This window comes from Melospiza georgiana, chromosome 7, assembly GCF_028018845.1.
Source record: "Melospiza georgiana isolate bMelGeo1 chromosome 7, bMelGeo1.pri, whole genome shotgun sequence".
NCBI lineage: Eukaryota > Metazoa > Chordata > Aves > Passeriformes > Passerellidae > Melospiza > Melospiza georgiana.
Genome location: NC_080436.1, coordinates 38957228 through 38980574, shown reverse-complemented (window position 1 = coordinate 38980574; position 23347 = coordinate 38957228). Strand labels below are relative to the sequence as shown.

Below are 23347 nucleotides of genomic sequence, written 5' to 3'. Positions count from 1 at the left end.
TGTTATGTAAGAAAATTGCTCAGAATTTGCATCAATATTTGCATTTTGCTGGAGGAAGCAGAGATCAGCATTTTACCTTCCCAATTAGCAAAACCCACCTTATCCTCTTCAAAAAAAACCCCTAAAAAACAAAAAAACCCCAGAAGCCCTCTGCATCACCTGCAGTGAAAACAAGTCAGAAGTGTCAGCTTTGAGGTTATTTTTGGTGGAAGATTTTCCACCTTTAGTCATTTACAGACCATCTGCGCGCTGAACCCAGAAAGAAAAAAAACCCAGACAAAAAACCTGCACAAAAATCTAGAGGGAGAGGAGGAAAAAATCAGATTAAAAAAGACACTGAAGCAAGATCAGGTGGGATTATTAATCATTTCCAGAAAAAAAATAAATAATAAGTCCAAGTGTTTTTCTCAATTCCAACTCTCCCCTCAAGGATTTTCAGTTTTTCCCCAAAATTTTTCTCTGCTGCCTTTTTTTTCCTGGGTGGGCTCGGCCAGGTTGTCCCTGTATTTCTCTTCTTCACCCCAACTTTGTTGCTGGGGTGGGTTTTTTTTTTAACTTCTACTTAATTAATAAATATATTTATTACATACATATGTATATATGGAAATACATAATAAATTTAAGAAATTTTTAAAAATGAGACCACAAAGTTGCATTTTTTTTTTTCCTTAAAACTGCAAAAAAGAAGACGCCCTACAGCTCAGCATCTTCACTTTGATAGTTTGGTGTTGATAGTTTTATCAATATCAGCAAGGATGGATCATCCAGCACCAGAAACAAGTGTGAGGGTGATTATTATTTTTATATAATTATATAAATATTACATAAAATATTATTTAGATTATTATATAAAATATTATATATATTTTAAATTATGGGGGAGTACGGCCTGTGATTAAAATGCACCCAAAAAATTGGATTGTCACGTGAAAACCTTGAAATTTCCAGTTTATGAAGGTTTTGTTCCAAGAACCAGAGTGTTTTCCACGAGGTACCTGTGCTCTCATTCAGTTTGAAATTCAAACTCTCTGCATGCAGAGCCACTCCCAAACCAGGCCTTCCATGGCCCCACTCAGTTTTACATCCACTCTAATTTCACATACCCACTCTAATTTCACATACACTCAATTTACAGAAATCCCACACTCACCCTGCACTGAACTGCACCAAAACCCCACTTTTTGCCCCTTATATCCCAAAAACCAGATTTGTGTGGGATAACAAGGAGAGAACACGGAACAACTGCTGCAACTCCTTTAGCTCATTCCATTGGTTGTTTTTTTTTTCACCCAGACAACCCCTTAAAAAAAAAAAGAAATACTTGGAGTTACCGATGCTAAACTCTCCAAACATTCATTATCCAGAGTTTAAACAGCTGGAGGGCACAGAAACATCCTTTTCCCTGCCCCGAGGAGGGACAATGGGCAAGGACAACACCTACCTTTGACAATCTGCTTGGCACAGGCATTATAAACTTGTTCCTGGGTTGTGTTGGGAGGTAACACCCTGTCAAAGACATAGGGCTTCCCTTGCTGCAAAACAAAAAAAAAAAAAAGAGAAATTCCATGAGATAAAGAACTTTTCTTGCACTTTTCCAGCCTGGAATGCAGGATTTCCCACTGGAAAATGAGCAGGGCACTGCACAGAGGGATATTTTGTGAACAGATGGGACATTTTGGGTGCTCCAATGCCATTTTTTTTTTCCTGTGGCTGGTAAATAAAAGGTGGCAGATGTTCCCTGAGTGCTCACACTGGGGTCACAGCCTTGGATGTGGGACACAATCAGCTGGAACTGCAGGAGCTGGGTATTTCCTTCCCCTCCTGGGAATTCAGGGGGAATAACCATGTAAATATTGGGGAATAAACCTGTAAATATTGGGGAATAAACCTGTAAATATCAGGGGAATAGCCATGTTAATATTGAGAAATAATCCCGTAAATATTGGGGGAATAGCCCTGTAAGTATTGGGGGAATAAACCTGTAAATATCAGGGGAAAACCAGAAAAATATTGGGGGAATAGCCATGTAAATATTGGGGGAATAATAATGTAAATATTGGGAGAATAATCCTGTAAATTGGGGAAATAGCCATGTAAATTTTGGGGGAATAAACCTGTAAATATTGGGGCAATCAACCTGTAAATACTGGGGGAATAACCCTGTAAATATTGGGGGAATTAGCCATGTAAATTTTGGGGAAATAGTCCTGTAAATATCAAAGGGAAAACCCTGTAAATATTGGGACTATAACCCTGTAAATATTGGGAGAATAATCCAGTAGATATTAGGGAAATTAACCTGTAAACACTGGGGAAATAGCCGTGTAAATATCAGAGGAATAATCCTGTGAATATCAGGGAAATAGCCATGTCAATATTGAGGAAATTTTAATGTAAGTGTTGGGGGAATAACCGTGTAAATATGAGGGGAACGATCCTGTAAACATTGGGGGAATAATCCTGCATATATTGGGGGAATAACCCTGTAAATATTGAGGCAATAACCCTGTAAATATTGGGGAAATAGCCAGGTAAATATTGAGGAAATTGTAATGTCAGTATTGGGGGAATAACAGTGCAAATATCAGGGGAATAATCCTGTGAATATTGGGGGAATAATCCTGCAAATATTGGGGGAATAGTTATGTAAATATTGCGGTAATAACCCTGTAAATACTGAGGCAATAACCCTGTAAATATTGTGGGAATAGTTATGTAATATTGGGGAAACAGGCATGGAAATATTGTGGGAATAATCCTGTAAATATAGGGAGGAATAATCCTATAAATATCAAAGGAGAAACCAAATAAGTATTGGGGCAATAACAGTGTAAATATCAGGGGAATAATCAAGGGATTAACCCAGTGAATATTGGGAGAATAATCCTGTAAATATTGGGGGACTAGCCATGCAAATATTGGGGCAATAACCCAGTAAACATTTGCAGAAGTTTTTTTGTTCACTCCTACAAACCAGTGAAAGCTGTGCTGTAAGAACAGCCCAGAGCTGAGAAAAAATGAAATTTGCTGTCCTGAGTTCTGCCGAGCCCAAGGTGACCCAGAGCTGTCCCAGCACAGTCCCAGCACCCCAGTGGTTTCATTTCCCTGCTGGAAACACAAATGTGCCACCAAAAGCACAGCTCAGACCCAAACCAGGAGCCCAGCCCAGCCACGGCACCCTCAACTGGGATTTTATTCAGAAATTGCTGATTTTATTCAGGGATTGCTGGGATTTTATTCAGGGATTGCTGGGATTTTATTCAGGGATTGCTGGGATTTTATTCAGGGATTGCTGGGATTTTCACCCCCAGCACCAACAAATCATTTCCCACATTGTGGGAAGGGTTCCACAATGACATTTTAGGGGACTGGTGTCACCCCAAGCCCCACAATGACATTTTGGGAGGGCTGGTGTCACCCCAAAACCCACAGTGACATTTTCGAGGGCCTGGTGTCACCCCAAACCCCACAATGACATTTTGGAGGGGCTGGTGTCACCCCAAACCCCACAATGACATTTTGGGGGGGCCTGGTATCACCCCAAGCCCCACAGTGACATTTTGGGGGGGCTGGTGTCACCCCAAGCCCCACAATGACATTTTGGGAGGGCCTGGTGTCACCCCAAACCCCACAATGACACTTTGGAGGGCCTGGTGTCACCCCAAACCCCACAATGACATTTTGGGAGGGCCTGGTGTCACCCCAAGCTCCACAGTGACATTTTGGGAGGGCCTGGTGTCACCCCAAACCCCACAATGACATTTTGGAGGGGCTGGTGTGACCCCAAGCCCCACAATGACATTTTAGGGGACTGGTGTCACCCCAAACCCTGAGCTCCCTGATTCCCAAGTGACATTCCCACACAGATACACGAGAAAACCTTGATCCTTCCTTGCCACAGCTGTCACTGCTCACAAGGCACACACACCCCTAAAAATCAGATTTTTGTGGCACCTCAAGGGCTGATCAATCCCTCACCCCCCACACAATATTTCCATTTAAGTCACAAATTCTTCATCCCAAATGGATGTGCAGCATCCTCCTCACCTCCCATCACAGCTCCTGCTGTTCCCCCTTTGCCAAGGCACCACGAACCACAAAACCAAGACAAATTAACCCCTTCAGAGCCGAGGAGGTGGCTGGAACCCCATTCCAGCTGAGGCTCTGCTCAATTCACCATTTTTGTCACATTTTGATTCCATTTCCAGGGATCCCACCAGGAGCTCCTGCTCCTCCAGCTTGGGGAAAAGGAGGCAGGGAGGGGTGAGCCTGTGATGTGTGAGCCTGTTTCAGCCTCAGGTTTGGAGTTCCAGGATGAGGAGGGGGTTTACAAGCAATTCAGGAGATAATTCCAGGTTTGGGGACACAAGAGGTGACGGCTGATTCCAGAGCTGCCCCATTGCCAGGAAACTGGGGGAGCAGCCAGCACCCACCCCAAATTCTGTCTCTCCACAGCTTCCCACACTGGGATGCTCCCAGCCAGCCAAAGCTCTGCATATTCCAGAACAACTTCCCAGAATTTCATAATTTTACCTCTTTACACCCATTTTTCTCATCCCAAGCTCCAGGCCAAAAATCCCACAGATACACAACCTCAAACATCCATTTATTCTCTGTTACCAGAGCATCCCACACCTGGAATGTCAGAGAGCCTCAAAAAAAAAAGGCAATTTTATCCTAATTGTGCCCCACACAGCTGGGAGAGGCACTGCCTGCAAATGGGATTTATCTGCCCAGGCTGAAAAGCTGCAAATGTAAAACAGCAGCCCATAAATGCGCTCCACAGGTCAGGTTTTTATGAGGTTTTTTTGGAAGCAGAAAGGCTGGAAAAATCTGAAGGAAAGAAAGGAATGTGAGGGATCACAGAGCATCTTCACTGCCTGCACACAATGAGAGCAGCTGGGGGTTTCGGGGAGGGGTTTTGTGCTTCAAATCCACATTAATCCCCATTTTTGTGTCCAGGAGTTCCCGGCTGGGCCTGTGATGTTGGAGGAATGTTGGGATCTCCCTGAGCCTTCCTTCTGCACCCCCAGCTCCTCGCAGCCACATCCACCCGGATTTATAGGGTTATTTGGGTTATTTTTGTCATCTCCTCCCTTCTGACAGGTTTTCCCCAAAGGGAACAAAAGCCACATCCACCCTACAAAGGCAACACCCTGCAGATCCAAGGGGTTTGCCCCAAAGCAGAAGAGAGAACGAGCAACCATGAAAATCCCGATTTTCAGCCCTTTTCCTCCTATTGTCACCATCACAAGTGACACAACTGCTTTATTTTTTTTCTTTTTTTTTTTTTTTTTGTTTCAAATGTAACCCATCCTGCATTAAACACCAAAAATCAGGCAGCAATTCAAGCAAAGAAGCAGCCAGAAAGAAAATGTTGTTTTCTGAGCCACGCCAACGATTTGATCGGCGCACCTCCATGCATTATTTCCCAAAGTTTCTCAGACATGCAGTGCATTATCTGCCACCCATAAATCACATTTCCCTTCCTTGCAGCAGACCCCCTGCCAATCTGTTCCATTAGCTTGTGCTGCATAATGGCTGGGATGAGTGCTCTGAGCCACCCACACAATTCCTGCTGAATTGCAGCCACAGAGATGCTGCTCTGGATGCCACCAGCAATTCTGCTCAGGCACATTGACAATTATTATCCCACTTCTTCGGTCTCCTGTTGGGTTTAAAGGCGTTAAAAAATAATAAAACAAAGAGGATTTCACAAGCACAAAAAAGGATTTTCACCACAAACACGAAATTTACCCTGGCAATATCTCAGAGCAGCGCTGCCACCTGAAGCTGATGCAGCCTCAATTAAAGAAATTCAAAATAAACCAAACACATCTCATATTATATATAATATCAATATATAATTATATGTGAATATTACTATAACATATTAATATATTATAATAGACTGTGTTCTTACACTATATATTGTATGTACTATATATTGTATATATTATGTTAATATTTTGTATTACATACTGTATATTATATCATATCATATCATATATTATTATATTATATTATATTATATTATATTATATTATATTATATTATATTGTATTATATTATATTATATTATATTATATTATATTATATTATATTATATTATATTATATTATATTATATTATATTATATTATATTATATTATATTATATTATATTATATTATATTATATTATATTAAAACCATACTAAAGAAAGAGAAAGGAGACATCAGAAGGCTAAAAAAGAATGAATAATAAAAACCTGTGACTGACCAGAGTCCCGACACAGCTGGCTGTGATTGATAATTAATTAAAAACATTTCACATGGAACCAATCCAAGATGCACCTGTTGGTAAACAACCCCCAGACCACATCCCAAGCAATCAGATAATTATTGTTTACGTTTCTTTTCTGAGGCTTCTCAGGTGAAAAATCCTGCTGAATGGATTTTTCAGAAAATATCATGGAGGGAATTCTTTTTCTCAGAGCTCACAGGGATGCTGCAGCTCCAAGGCTGTTGCTGCTGGTAAAGCCCAAGAAATAACCAGGATCCCGTTCTCCTGAAGCCATTTATCTCTGCTGGGACTTGAAAACATGGTTGGAAACAAATGGAGGAAATAAAAGCAGGTCAGAAAACAACCAGCAAAATTAATTCAGCTGCACTGACTCAGGAAATGCTGCCGCCATCCCAATCTCAATTCTGTGCCAGCCCACCCCATAAAAACACTGAAATAGCAGCAAATCACCCAGGGGGTGACAATGCAGAATCCCTGAAATCCAGAATCCCTGAAAGAATCAAGAAATGAAAAAGGAAAGAAAGAATAAGGAAAGGAAAAGAATAGCAAATCTATCCAGAATAACCTGAATATGCCACCAAGTCAAACCAAAGCACCATAAAAAAACCCCCAAAAATCCCGAAATCTTGGTAATACTCCTAAAGCTCCTTTGGAAAATAAATGAAAGCAAGCAGCCCTGTATGAGCAGGCACTGCAGAGCATCTGGAGTCCAACCCAGCATTATTTGTGCAGAGAGGGGGCTCAATTATTGATTTCCCTTCTGCATATTTCTGTGGAGCTGCTCGAGTTTGGCTCGTGGCCACTGATCCCCTTTTCTTGCTGCCAGCAGAAGGAAGTTTTAACTCCTTGCAGGAAATCTCCTCCTCAGAAAGCATCATTTTATTTGGGTGTGGAACTGCAATTCAGGAAATCAAACCCTGGGAATTATTTTCAATTAAATAATTATTTTATTGCTTTCACCTGGAAAAAAAAAGGCTCCTCCAGAAAGGAAGCATAAAGATCTCCCAAAATAAAACTATTAAAAGAAATCCTCTTGAGCAATATTTTTGCATAATTCTGACACAGCAATACTCAAAGCAGCAGCTCTCTCATCATTATTGACCTGCACTGGTGCAACCAAGTCACTGCCAGACTCAAAATAATCCAAATTTTCTCCAGTTTTTACCAGGCTCCAGCATTTCAGCTGACCTAGTCCCTTACAGCAACGGGAAGAGAGAATCTGGAAATTCCTTTTATAAATTCTACACATTTCTATTTTATAAATTCTATAAAATAGATTATAAATTTCCACACAAAGCAGGTTTGGGGGAAGCCCCCAGGAGCCCAGCTGTGCCCTGTGTTAATGTTTATATTTGTTAAATCTGTCCCTGCCAGATCTCTGGGGTGATATTTATAGTTTTGACTTAATTCTTACATATTTCACCTTATGGATTCATGCCACAGTGTAATTTTTCTTAGCTAATTAAGTTATGACACACAAAGCTCCAGTACTGCATTCTAATTTCTTTGTTTACCTTTGTAGTTATTTCAATTTTTTATAAATATTTTAAACTCTAAAACTCTAAACTTTTACTTGGTTTCTACTTTTAACTAGAAATACACTATAGAAACTATACACACAATATAAATACACTATAGAAAATAAATATACTACAGAAATTATACATATACTAGAAATACACTACAGAAAATAAATACAATATAGAAACTATACATACACTAGAAATACACTACAGAAAATAAATACACTATAGAAACTAGAAATACACTAGAAATGCACTATAGAAATTATACACACACTATAAATATACTATAGAAAATAAATATACTACAGAAACTATACATACCCTAGAAATACACTATAGAAATCATATATATACTATAAATACACTACAAAAAATAAATGCACTAAATTAAATATACATACACTAGAAATACACTGCAGAAAATAAATATCCTATGGAAATTATATATACACTAGAAACACACTATAGAAATTATACATACACTAGAAATACACTATAGAAATTATACATATATTATTAATACATTATAGAAAATAAATATGAATAGAATAAATAGAAACTATAAAAAATAAATAAATAGAAACTAATAATATTAAAACAAATAGAAATTATGCACACACTAGAAATACACTATATAAACTATAAATATACCATAGAAACTATACATTCCCTATAAATACACTACAGAAAATATACACACACTAGAAATAGACTATAGAAACTATAAATATACTATAGAAACTATAAATATGCTATAAATCCACAATAGAAAATAAATATACTGTAGAAACTATACATACACTATAAATACACTATAGAAATTATACATATACTATTAATACATTATAGAAAATAAATATGAATAGAATAAATAGAGACTATAATAAATAAATAAAAACTAATAATGTTAAAAACATTATTACATAGAAACATAGAAACAGAGCTTAGAAGTTTCAGCAGAAACATTCTGGGCAAGTAAGAAGCCATTGGACAAAACTATCCACAGTGCAGCAAATTTAAGTAAAAGTGATAGGTCAGAAAAGCAAAATAAACCCTGTGGCAGCTGTCTGTTGGTTTACAAAGTTCTATATTGTCTTGTAATGAAGAAACCTGTGACTACTCTTGAGCTATGGCCAACTGCTACAATCTCACAGCCCCTGGGACTGATGTTTATCTGAGCAATAAATTATTTTTAGCTCGCAAATTGTCCCATCCCTTGATTTCTACAATGACAGGGCAGCAGAGTGCAGGCTGGGCTCTGTCCCAGCCAGATTTGATCATTCCTGAAGCCCCAGGCAGCACAAGAACAACTGCAGCACCTCTAAAAGCACAAAGTGTGCAAAGGTTAAATAAACCCTGCCAAACTCCATGGCAGAGCTGAGCTCTGCACCCCAAATCCACGGTTAAACCTGGCCCAGCACCCCAAGGAATGCAGGGACAGCCGTGGGGGGTTCAGTCTGGGAGGTGCCCAGGACCAGGTGAGGGATGAGAGTCTGACTGCACGTTCTCAGAAGGCTGATTTATTATTATATTATTATAGAATATATATTATATTCTATATAATATATTCATATTTATACTTATAATCACAATATATTATATATTTATAACATATATATTACATTATCATATAATTATATCTATTACTAACTATATACGTATATAATATATAAACATATGTATTATAAATAAAATAAACAATGGCTAATTTTAAGGAAAACACAAACATCCCATATTTATATTATATATTTATATATTATACATTTTATATGTTATGTTTATAGTATATATTTATTATTATATTATATATTCATATTTATACTTATAATCACAATATATTATATATTTATAGCATTATATATTACATTATCATATAATTATATATATTACTAACTATATACGTATATAATATATAAATATATGTACTATAAATAAAATAAACAATGGCTAATTTTAAGGAAAACACAAACATCCCATATTTATATTATATATTTATATATTATACATTTTATATGTTATATTTATAGTATATATTTATTATTATATTATATATTCATATTTATACTTATAATCACAATATATTATATATTTATAACATATATATTACATTATCATATAATTTATATATTACTAACTATATAAGTATATAATATATAAATATATGTATTATAAATAAAATAAATAATGGCTAATTTTAAGGAAAACAGAAACATATCATATTTATATTATATATTTATATATTATACATTTTATATGTTATATTTATAGTATATATTTATTATATTATATATTCATATTTATACTTATAATCACAATATATTATATATTTATAACATTATATATTACATTATCATATAATTATATATATTACTAACTATATACGTATACAATATATAAATATATGTATTATAAATAAAATAAATAGTGGCTAATTTTAAGGAAAACACAAATATCCCATATTTATATTATATATTTATAGCATATATTTATAGCATATATTTATAGCATATATTTTTATATTTATAGCACATTAATATAATATAATATAATGTAATATAATAGTATAGTATAGTATAGTATAGTATAGTATAGTATAGTATAGTATAGTATAGTATAGTATAGTATATTACATCATAGTATATTATATCATAGTATATCACAGTATATCATAATGTATTATATAATAATTTATTATATAATATCATATCATATTTTTCCCCCAGCTCCTCCCAGCATTCCCACCTTCCTGCTGCACACACAGGGCACAGAAATAAGGGTTTTTTCATGCTTTGTTTGAAATTTAGGGCTGAATTTACTCCATAATCCTCAGCAAATCCGGGCTGCACACACAGCCAGCCACACAGGGAATAAATCCTCCTTCACCAACACAAACAAACATTTTATTTCATCCAGGAGAATGTTTCCCCACGTGCTCCTGTGTAGTGAGATTAATTCTGCTTCCCAGATCTGTTTGCAGCGCTGAACTGCTCCTGCTTTGAAGTGAAATCGTGAGAGATGCCAGGAAGGGAGAAACAACCAAACCAAATAATCAAACCAAGCGACAGCAGCTCCACACTGGGGATTTGTGGGTGGCCCAGAAAAGGGGAAAAATACAAAAAAAAAAAAAAAAAAAAGCATAGGGAGGGGTCCTGAGAGGAGAAAATCAGGTGAAATGCAAGATGAAAAGGAGAAGAAAGGAGAAGATGAAAAGTAATAGAAGGAGAGAAGGGGAAAAGGAGAAAGGTGAAAAGTAAGAAAAGGAAAGAGAAGAAAAGTAATAGAAAAGGAAAGAGGAGAAAAGTAATAGAAAAGGAAAGAAGAGAAAAGTAATAGAAAAGGAGAGGGGAAAATAATAGAGAAGGAGAGAGGGGGAAAAGTAATAAAGAAGGAGAGAAAGGGGAAAGTAATAGAAAAGGAAAGAAGGGAAAAAACAGAAAAGGAGAGAGGGGAAAAGTAATAAAAAAGGAGAAAGAGGAAAAGTAATAAAAAAGGAGAGGGGAAAAGTAATAAAAAAAGAGACAAGAGAAAAATAACAGAAAAGGAGAGAGGTGAAAAGTAATAGAAAATGAGAGAAGAAAAAAGTAATAGAAAAAGAGAGAGGGGAAAATAATAGAAAAGGAGAGAGAGGGAAAAGTAATAAAGAACGAGAGAAAGGAAAAGTAATAAAGAAGGAGAGAAAGGAAAAGTAATAGAAAAGGAGAGGGGGAAAAGTAATAGAAAAGGAGAGAGGGAGAACAGAAATACAAAATAAAAGGAGGTGATGGGCTAAAAGGCCTTGGGAGAGAGAAGCAGGGGATGGATGTGACTGGAGGTGCATTAACCAAATTCCAGGTGATTTTTGGGAGGGTTTTTGGCAGATCCTCCCCAGTGAAGGAGGTGAGAGCCCCCCAGCCCTGGGAGGAGCTGCAGCATCTCCCCCATCCATCCCCCTGCTCCCAATCCAGCAGGGATTGCAGCAGTGCAGGCAGGGAAAAAAGGAGAAAAAAATAACAAAAAAAGAGATTACAGCTGCAGAAACAGGCAACTTCTGCAACAGCCTGGCTAAAAATACTCCCTAACCCAGTTCCCCCATTTCAGAGAACTCTGCTGCTCAGCCTCTCCTAAACTGGGGAATAATCCACAGCCAGGATAATTCCTGTGTGGCTTTGAAATTCAACTTTCACCCCTCAGAACCAGAGGTTTGCAGCTCGGGAGCTGCCAAAACCAGAATTTGCTGACTGGAAAATGCTGATATAGAAAAATATCTCTGGAATTTCTTTTGAAGGTCCTGGGGTGATTTAATGTGGGTTTGGTATCAAATCCTCCTGGTGCAGGAGAAATGTTCTCAGCAGCTTCAGAAGCAGCCCAGTTATCCAAGGTTCACCCCATTCCCTGAGCTTTTACACCATCATCACAACCAGGCAGTGAAAAGGGAATTCTCTCAGCACAGAGAGGGAAAATGAATCACTTTCAGCAAAGAATACTATGAAATATTTAAGGTTTTGTCTCTGGGCACTCATTTCTCATGGGGGAAAAAAAAAATTCCACATTCCTGGTGTCATGGCTCTGTCTCACAGGTGGAAAATTGACATTTTCTGGAGCTCTCCTGTCACCAATTATTGATATTTTAACAGCAATCTGATGACAACCACAAGCATTTCCCATAAAAACAGAAAAAAAATTAAGTTTTAAGATTTTTTTTAAATCCAAAAACCAATGAGGCCATAAATATATAGAAATATATAGAAATATATAGAAATATATAGAAATGGACAAACAAAACCAGGAATCCATCAGCAATCCCACACCTTTAAGGCTGTGAGGGATCCCATTTTGGATATTCTGAGGTAATTTTTTGCTGTTGTTTGCTTTGTTTTGCCAGGATTATTTAAGCATGCAATGTTTCCACACTGCAGAGCCCAATAAAACTGAATTAAGGCGTTTTTTCAGTTCACACACAAGCACCATTATCCCACAGGGGAGCTGGAAAAACAAACAAACCCAGAGTGTCAAACCATCCCTGGGCAGCTCCAAATCTCTTTTCTGGCCTTTAAAAGGTTGTAGCAACACCAAATCAAGCAAAAAAAAAAAAAAAAAAAAAAAAAAAAAAAAAAAAAAAAAAAAGGAAAATAAAGAGAATATCTGGGAGGTAAGTATGGGTGACTTTAAAATGAAACATGTCAAGCTCGAAGAACCCAACAAAAACAAAATCCCTGGAGGTGTTAATAAAAATACAACAAACCACAAGTAACCCGCCCTGTCCAGGAGGGATCTTCTGAGGAAAAGGTTCACTCCAAATTCCAAATAAACTCCTGCATCCAGCTAAAGCAGCCAGAATTTAACCAGGAATGCCTCAGCACCCCGAGGAAGCTGAGGGGGAAATGGGATCCTGTGGGGTTTTGGGAATATCTGGGAATACCTGGAGACACCTCAGGCAGCACGGAAAAAGAAATTTTGGAAGGAAACAAATCCCAAGGGAGGCATTTTGAGACACCCAGGGGTGTCAGCAGCAGAGTTAAAACCCTCAAGAAAAATCAAAATTAGATCATCTTTACTCCCAAGCCTGCTTCCCCACAGAAACTCCTACAGAAAAGAGAAAAGCAGGTCAATATTAAAGCCTCACAAATGGCACTGCACCCCTGATTTTCTCTTTTTGAACAGCTTTTATTCTCCTGGCAGAGAGAATAAAACTCCCCTCCTTTTATTCTCAATTTAAAGCCCTGAGCACACACAGAGCTTCCCTGGGGCAGGGAGCCTTGGGGAGAATCCTCTCCAGGGGAGCACACAAAGCACCACAAAACAACCCCAAAAAGCCCAAATCTCACTGCACCAGGCTCAAAAGACACTTGGCAAAACAAATCCAAGCCCCAGGGGTCGATTTGGGCATCCCAAGGGAAGGAAAAGCACTGGGACTACCCAGGAATGATGCTCAGTGTTCAAACCTGATCCCCCCAAAAAAAGAGGAGGTACCAGAGGGGGAAAAAAGACAACACAGGGTGGTTTAAAATTTTATTTTCCTGTGGTTTGACAATTCAGCTTGTTGGGATCCATCACCTGCATTCTAAGTTTTGAAGGTTTAAGTAAGAATCCATATTTTTGACAGGCTGGGTTTGGAGAAGGATGCCCTGAGGGGATTGGGAACAGGGGAGATAAAAAAAGCCCTGAGGAAACACAAAAGGGGAATTGCCTGGGTGAGGAATTGTGCTTTTCATTTGAGGTAAATCACCCTTCCTGCAGCTCCATCCATAAACAGGAGCCACTTTCACACCTGAGTTCCCAGCACTACTTTAGGGAGCAGAAAAGCAAACACAGGAGCAGCTCCATCCATAAAACTCACATTGATCCCAGCCCAGCCCTGACAGCCAGCCTGGAAAGGCAGGAATAAAAGCAGGAATAAAAGCAGGAATAAAAGCAGGAATATCCATTCCAGCAGGAGAACAGCTGAGGAGCCAAAGGAAAATCAAACAAACCCCCCAAACCACGCTGACCCCACAGAAATGGCTCAAACCCAGCAAGAATGGGTGAAGATAAAAGGATTTTGGTGTTTTGGGGAGTATCCCTGCCTTGGGAACAGCTCCCAAAATTGTGTCAGTTCCTGCAGAATCCCAGGAGCTGAGCTCTGTCTGAGGTTCTGGGGTTACACACAGGCACAGTGGAAAAGGAGAATATTTGGAGAAATCCTTATCAGCACAGATTTATTTCCAGTGACACTATGGCGCATTTGCTTCAGCACTTCATGGGAGTCTCCCTGCCACTAGAAATTAATATATTTCTTAATAAAATAATAATAAAATAAGAACCAAAACCAGAACCAAACCCCTCCTCAGTTACCTCCTCAGGCCCCTGATTGTGATCTTGCACACAAAATAAATGTGGAGCTCATGAATTGCTTTAAATATCAAATTTGGGAGCAGCCCCTTGAGCAGCCACACCATTCTCCAGGAAATGGGATTGGTTTTCTGCAGGGAATTTAAAAAGTGACCCAGAGCCAGTGGGACCGTCCTGGGTTTGCTCTTTCCCAAAGGATTCTGGAGGAAAAAAAAAGATGTTTGTATCCCAAAATTCCTTCTCAGCAAACCAAACCAATCCTTCTTCCCTTCAAACCAAACCCTGCCCCGTCCTTGTGGGAAATGGGTTTGTAAAGGACCCCCAAAACCTGGCTGAGAGCTCGCACAGCCCTGGGCAAAAAGTTTGCACAAAAATAAAAATAAAATTAAGTTTGTGTGCAAAGTCTGACACAAGGTGTGCTGGCTGAGGGAGGAATGGAATAGAGATGGGTGAGACAGAGATTGAACTGGAAACGAGTTTATAAAGATGGCATTGGAAAAAAAACCAGAGATTTTGGAGAATTAGAACTGTGAAAGATGCTTTGCAGCAAGACCAAGTGGGATATAATAAGAATATTAATAAGTAATATTAATAAATAACAATGATAAATAATAATTATATATAATAATAAAAACTATAACAATAAATCACAGTCATAATGATGATGGTGATGTAATAATAATAATAAATAACAATAAATTCTAATAAATATTATGAAAAAAATATTTATTATGGTGATGATGATTTGGGAGTCACAAGTCAATATAATAATAATAATAATAATAATAATAATAGTAGTAGTAGTAGTAGTAGTAGTAGTAGTAATAGTTTGTGCTAGAAGTATTAGCAGCATTTTGTGGCACAAGCTAACAGCTGAAAAACATTTCTAAGGGATTGTAACCAGGAAATAGGTGGAGAATTAGAACTGTGAAAAATGCATTGCAGCAAGACCACGTGGAGAATAAATAATAATAATAATAATAATAATAATAATAATAATAATAATAATAATAATAATAGTAGCCATTTATCTATTATCCCAAGAATTTTTTACCCACAGAGTGACAAGTGTCAAACAGCACCCAGAGATCTCTGCACAGGAGGGGTTTTAGAACATGCATGAACTCTGCTGACTTCACTGGCATACATGGAATAAAAGATAAAGCACAGGGGATGAAAATAAGCGAGAACCTCTCCACAAGACATTCCAAAAAGAAATTACATCAGAAAGCATCAAAAAAAATTTTAAAAATAAAATAAAACAAAACCCCAACCCTGCTCAGACAGGAATATACACGGAATAAAAGACAAAGCACAGCCAAATGTTTTAGGGATGAAAATAAGGGAGAACCTCTCCACAAGACATTCCAAAAAGTACTTAGAGCAGAAAGCATTAAAAATAAATAAATAAATAAAGAAAGAAAACAAAACCACAACCCTGCTCAGACAGGAATATACATGGAATAAAAGACAAAGCACAGCCAAATGTTTCAGGGATGAAAATAAGCGAGAACCTCTCCACAAGCAGAAAGCATTTGCAGCAGAAAGCCTTAAAAATATATATATATAAATAAATAAAACAAAACCATAACCCTGCTCAGACAGGAATATACATGGAATAAAAGACAAAGCACAGCCAAATGTTTCAGGGATGAAAATAAGCGAGAACCTCTCCGCAAGACATTCCAAAAAGTACTTAGAGCAGAAAGCATTAAAAATAAATAAATAAATAAATAAATAAATAAAACAAAACCATAACCCTGCTCAGACAGGAATATACATGGAATAAAAGACAAAGCACAGCCAAATGTTTCAGGGATGAAAATAAGCGAGAACCTCTCCACAAGACATTCCAAAAAGTACTTAAAGCAGAAAGCATTAAAAATAAATAAATAAATAAATAAATAAATAAAACAAAACCACAACCCTGCTCAGACAGGAATATACATGGAATAAAAGACAAAGCACAGCCAAATGTTTCAGGGATGAAAATAAGCGAGAACCTCTCCGCAAGACATTCCAAAAAATACCTACAGCAGGAAGCATTAAAAAATACATATATAAATAAATAAAACAAATCCACGTCCCTGCTCAGACAGAAATCAACCACCAATTTTTGTTTCCCTTTCTGTCCCAGGTTATTCCCAGCTGGAAGGGCCCCCGGGGCTGATCCCAGCTCAGGAATCCCCCCTGCCCTGGCCCTGAGCAGGCCCGGCCGATGCTCTGTGTGCTCTGGGCTGCACCACTGGTTGGTTTATTTATTTATTTATTTATGGGCAATATTTCATGCCTGACACCATACAATTCCCCCCCCTGGGAGAAAGCCCAGCCCAGGAGGATCCTGACCCCGATCCCAGAGCTCTCCTGGATTTCCCAGGGTTGGGATGGGCACAGAGGGCAGGGGAGGCTCAGCCTGAGCCGGGCCCAGCTGATGCTCTGTGTGCTCTGGGCCGCATCACTGATTTATTTATTTATTTATGGGCAATATCATACAATTCCCCCCCTGGGAGAAAGCCCAGCCCAGGGGGATCCTGACCCCGATCCCGGAGCTCTCCTGGATTTCCCAGGGCTGGGATGGGCACAGAGGGCAGGGGAGGCTCAGCCTGAGCCGGGCCCTGCTGAGCTCAGCGTTCCCGCTAAGCCCGGCTTTACAAACCCATCCCAGGGACAATGGGCAGCCTTTGATCCCTCCCTGGGAACAACAACACCCCCGAGCTGCTTTGGGGGTGCTCTGCTTCCCACCAGGAGGGGTTGGCATGGAAAAGCCCCCTGGAGCAGCCCTGGGCCCTGGGATGCTGCACAGCCAGGGGGAAAAAGGAGCTGGAAACATGAAAATGTCACCCCCATCACAACTACATTCTGATTTGTTTTACATCAGAGGAAAAGGAGCTGAAAACGTGAAAACGTCATCCCCTCCTGAAGCTGAAAACATGAAAACCCCGAAAACACCCCCCCCTCCACAAGTAAATTGTTATTTATTTTACAACAGAGAAAAAGGAGGTGAAAACATGAAAACATCACCCCCATCACAACTACATTCTTATTTATTTTACAATAGAGAAAAAGGAGGAGAAAACATAAAAACACCACCCCCCTCCACAACTAAATTATTTGTTTTACATCAGAGAAAAAGGAGCTGAAAACATGAAAACACCAAAAACACCACCCCCTCCACAACTAAATTCTTATTTATTTTACAATAGAGAAAAAGGAGGATAAAACATAAAAACACCACCCCCCTCCACAACTAAATTATTTGTTTTACATCAGAGAAAAAGGAGCTGAAAACATGAAAACACCAAAAACACCACCCCCTCCACAACTAAATTCTTATTTATTTTACACTAGAGGAAAAGGAGTTGAAAACATAAAAACAGCACCCCCTCCAGAACTAAATCATTTGTTTTACACCAGAGAAAAAAGAGCTGAAAACATGAAAACACCAAAAACATCACCCCATCCACAACTAAATTCTTATTTATTTTACATCAGAGAAAAAGGAGGTGAAAACATGAAAACATCAGCCCCTCCACAACTAAATTATTATTTTACATGGAAAAAAAAAAAGAGCTGAAAACATGAAAATACCACTCTCTCCACAACTAAATTCTTATTTATTTTACAATAGAGAAAAACGAGCTGAAAACATGAAATCACCACCCCCTGCACAACTAAATTCTTATTTATTTGACACCAGATCTGGCCGGAAGGACAAACCCCAGCCCCAAGCTGAGGCAGGGATTATCCTGGAGGTGCTGAGGTCTCTGCACCCCTCCCTGCCAGGTGCAGAGGGATTAACGCACCTGAGGAGGAGCAGGGCACAGCCAGAGCTGCTGGGCTCTGCCAGCCAGCAGAGCAGCACATTTTCAGGTCTGTCAGCCAAGAGAATCCATCAGAGTCACCTTGAGGCTGCAGAGGAGCACAGGGAGCTGAGCGCGCAGGGAAGCCCTGGGTTTATCCCCTTTATCCCCTTTTCCTGCCCGGCTCTCGGGGCACGCTCACCCCAAAGGGGTTTTGGGCTTTAAAGGTGCTGGCAGGATGGAAATACAGAGGTTTTGTCTGCTTGGAGCAGAGGGGAATTGAAGGGAAAAGGTTTTCACCCTCCATGATTTATACGGAGATGGACAGGAGACACCAAATCAACCCAAACCAAACAAACCCAAACCAAATCAGCCCAAACCCCAAAACTTGGTTTGGGTTGGTAAATCCCAAACCAAATCAACCCCAAAACTTGGGGTCAAATCCCTAACTCAATCAACCCAAATCAAATCAACCCAAACCCCAAAACTCAGGGTGAAATCCCAAACCAAATCAACCCAAACAAAATAAACTCAAACCCCAAAACTTGGGGTCAAATCCCTAACCCAATCAACCCAAATCAAATCAACCCAAACCCCAAAACTCGGGGTGAAATCCCAAACCAAATCAACCCAAACCAAATCAACCCAAGCCCCAAAACTTGGGGTCAAATCCCAAACCAAACCAACCCAAACCCAAAACTTGGGGTCAAATCTCTAACCCAATCACCCCAAACCAAATCAACCCAAACCCCAAAACTTGGGGTCAAATCCCAAACCAAATCAACCCAAAACAAATCAACCCAAACCCCAAAACTCGGGGCCAAATCCCAACCAAATCAACCCAAATCAAATGAAATCAACCCAAACCCCGAAACTCGGGGTGAAATCCCAAACCAAATCAACCCAAACCAAACCAACCCAAACCCAAAACTTGGGGTTAAATCCCAAATCAAATCAACCCAAACCAAATCAACCCAAACCCCAAAACTCAGGGTCAAATCCCAAACCAAATCAACCCAAACCCCAAAACTCGGGGTCAAATCCCAAACCAAATCAACCCAAACCCAAAACTTGGGGTCACATCCCTAACCCAATCAACCCAAACCAAACCAACCCAAACCCCAAAACTTGGGGTCAAATCCCAAACCAAATCAACACAAACCCAAAACTCGGGGTCACATCCCAAACCAAATCAACCCAAACCAACCCAAACCCCAAAACTCAGGGTCAAATCCCAAACCAAATCAACCCAAACCAAACCAACCCAAACCCCAAAACCAGGGGCCAAATCCCAATGTCAGGATTTCTCCAGCTGGGAAGGACTCGGGGCTCTCCCTGGGGCAGCCCTGCCCAAGCAAACTCAGCCCAAGTGGTTCAACTCTCCCTCCCTGCTGCTCCTCCCCACAATCACCAAGTCATCATCTGTAATTTTATTTTTGCCCAAGGCCCCAGGGAAGTGTAACAGGAGATGACAGTGGGAAATTCAGGGAGAAAGGCTCTTCCCTGTGTTTACTGGGAAGGAATAAATGTGTTCAGACTTACTAGTCAGGGGGAAAAAAAAAATAGATGTTTCCCCTAAATCAGTTACATTTTATTTTTTTTCTTACACGATGACATAATTCCTCTGAGGGGAAGTTGGTCGTTTTGTTTGGTTTTTAAAATTTTAACAGAACCCTTCTCTTTGCAATCCACGGATCAAAAATGAAAGCTGCATTGCAGTGTTTGCAAATGCTATAGTAAAACAAGAAAAATTTAAAAAAAAAAGAAAAAAAGTGGTTGGTCCTGGTTAATTTTTGAAGCTTTTGAAGACTGAAATTTTGCTTTTCCTGGAAGGAATTCTGCTCTGCTCTGCCTTTCCACAGATCAGGATTCCTTGCCCCTGCCAGGCATTATTTGCTGGAGCAAAGCAGCCGCTCCAAACCAAGGAAATAATAAAAATAATAATAATAATAATAATAATAATAAAAAACCCAGCAGCACTTCCCAGTCCTGCTGCAGTGGGACCCACTGGGATCGAGTTACAGCAGAGCCCAGGGCTGCAAATAAAGAGGACAAAGAATCAGGGGAGGTTTCTGTGCTCACCTCCAGCCCAGCAGAGCACAGCTGATGGCTCCTCCTCGCAAACACAGCCTGGCTTTGAGCACACACTGCATTAGCTGAGGCTGATTAAAATCCCAAATAATTACAGTTTTTGCCTTAGGAAGGGAAAGGCAAACTCCAAGCTGCTGACTAGATTTGTTCAAGATAGCAAATCACCCCCTCAACCTGAATATCCATGTGAAATACACATCTACATCAATAAATACATGCACTTTCCTTGTCTCTCTTCCATGTTTTTTAACTTCCATGGTAGGAAATTACCAGTTGTTGTTATTTTATTCCTTTTTTCACCCTCACCAAAGGAATTATCTCCTTCTTGCAAGCCACAAAACCCTTTTCCAAAGCATCACAGTCACTGTTTTCCCAGCCAGCAGACACTTTATAGACAAAGACACATTATGAGTGAGAAAAGAGAATTCCAAACTCCAATTCTCTTCAGCACACAGCCCTGTAAAGGATTTACAGGAGCCGCATTTTAATCTGCTTTTAATATGTCTGAGGGTTTATTTATTTAGGGGGAGGGGAACTTGCTGACATTTGTTTCTCAAGCACCACAATGGCACAGACACATTTTCCCTCCCAATATCTGCTGGCCAAAGGCAGCCCCGTGCTGCTGCTGCTGCCCAGGATTGATCACCAATTTGATTATTCTATTGTTAACAGGCTGCTGGGGGTGCCACAGCTTTAACCTTCACAGAAACACAATTAATTTGGACAGGACAGAGGGCATCTCATATTTAAAAAAAATAACAACCACAAGCTGTTCATGCTCATAATTCACCTTTTTTTTTTTTTTTTCCCTCGAGGCCGTTCTGCAACTTTCACCAGCAAAGTTTCTGATGACCTCAAGGTTTTGGTAATGATTTTAACAAATTGGAAAGATTTTACAAATTAGAAGGATTTTAACAAGTTGTGCTGACAATTCATTTTAGGGTCTCTTCATCACCACACGGCACGGAACATGTTATTGATGAGCAGTATATGAAATAGATGTCACAGATGACCAGTATATGAAATATTTATACATAATATCATATATTTATATTAAATAAAGCACCACAGACCAGGCTGGTTGGACACTAAACCAAAAATCTGCTAATGATTTTCAAAGAGACACTGGGGGTTTCTGAGCGCTGACCTCTGGGGGACCTGCTCTGGGAGAGGGAAAAGGGAAAGGGAAAAGGACAGGGAGAGGGAAAGGGAAAAGGAAAGGGAGAGGGAAAAGAAGAGGAAGAGGGAAAGGGAAAAGGAAAGGGAGAGGGAAAAGGAGAGGGAAAGGGGAAAAGGAGAGGGAGAGGGAAAGGGAAAAGGAAAGGGAGAGGGAAAAGGGAAGGGAGAGGGAAAAGGAAAGGGAGAGGGAAAAGGAAAGGGAGAGGGAAAAGGGAAGGGAGAGGGAAAAGGAAAGGGAGAGGGAAAAGGAAAGGGAGAGGGAAAAGGAAAGGGAGAGGGAAAAGGAAAGGGAGAGGGAAAAGGAAAGGGAGAGGGAGAGGGAAAGGGAAAGGGGAAAGGGGAAAGGAAAGGCAGAGGGAAAGGAGAAGGAGAGGGAAAGGGAAAAGGAGAGGTAGCGGGAGAGGGAGAGGGAAAAGGACAAGGAGAGGGAAAAGGAAAAGGGGGAAGGGAGAGGGGAAGCTGCGGGGCTGGGAAGGAGCCGCATCCCGACCCTTTGTTCCCGTTAAACCCCGGAGCAGCCGAGCCCAGCAGAGCGCGGGGGGCGCGCAGGGCCGGCCCGGGGGGAGGCGATTTGGGTTCAATTTCACCCCTTTAAACGCGGACATCAAACCCCCAAACTCGGGCGGCATCCCGCAGCGCTGCTCAGCGCCGTGCCGGTGCCGGGGATCGCGGCTGGGCACGGCGATCCCGGGATGCGGTACCGGCCCCGGGATGCGGCGCGGGGCTCCCGGGCTGGCTCCGGTGCCGGCGCTGCCGCAGGGGCGCGGCGGAGCGCGGGCGGCCGCCCCAGCCGAGCATGCCCAGTCCCCGGCATGACATCAGCGCCGAGCCCGCGGCTCCCCCGCGCCCCCCGGCTCCCCCGGGACCCCCCGCACCCCCGGGCACCCCCGCGCCGCTCGCCCGGTGCGGCGGGACCAGCCCGGCCGGGGGGGCGCGGGCAGCGCCGCCGCCCCCATCCCGCCCCAGGGCTGCGGGAACAATGGAGGGGACGGGGGGCATCGGGGGGCAGCGGGGGGAATGCTCGCCCCGACAAGAGGGATGCTCGCTTCGAGAGAAGGGATGTTCGCCCCGAGAGGAGGGATGCTCGCCCCGACAAGAGGGATGCTCGCCCTGAGAGGAGGAATCCTCGTCCCCAGAGCAGGGATGCTCGCCCCGCACCCAGGGATGCTCGCCCCGCACCCAGGGATGCTCGCCCCGCCCGCAGCGGGCTGCGGCAGACTCACCCCGATGACCACGGTCTCGTCGCCCTTGAATTTGGGGATGAATTTGTCGCCGCGCAGGATCTCGGCCTCGTTGAGGGGCCGGAAGCGGCACATCACCTTGATGCTGCACTCGGCGGGGTCCGCCATGGCGGCGGCGGGCCCGGCGCTGCCGAGCGGGGCAGGTGCGGCAGCGGCGGCGCTGGGGCCGCCGGGCGGGCGGGGCCGGGGCCCGGGCAGCCGCTCACAGCCCGCGACACGCCCCGATCACAGCCCGCTCACAGCCCGCGACACGCCCCGCACCCGCCCCGCACCGGGCACGGCCGCCCGCGGCTGCGCGGGACCGCCCGCCTCCCCCGCACAGCGCCGGGGACACCCGAGCGAACACCGGTGCTGCGGCTTGGGCTGCCGAGGACACCTTGAACTGCGCCTTCAACTGCCCCAGGGACACCTTCCACTGC

At 41.3% G+C, this 23347-nt stretch overlaps 1 protein-coding gene across 1 annotated transcript in view; it reads right to left on the bottom strand.

The window, feature by feature from the left end:
• Positions 1 to 23087, bottom strand: part of KIF5C (kinesin family member 5C) — a 70772-nt gene extending 47685 nt beyond the window's left edge. Inside the window, 2 exon segments of the mRNA XM_058027665.1 lie at positions 1442 to 1532; positions 22911 to 23087. Of these exon segments, the coding sequence (XP_057883648.1) occupies positions 1442 to 1532; positions 22911 to 23036 (217 nt within the window). The 5' untranslated portion in view covers positions 23037 to 23087.
• Between the last annotated feature and the right edge of the window lie 260 nt (positions 23088 to 23347).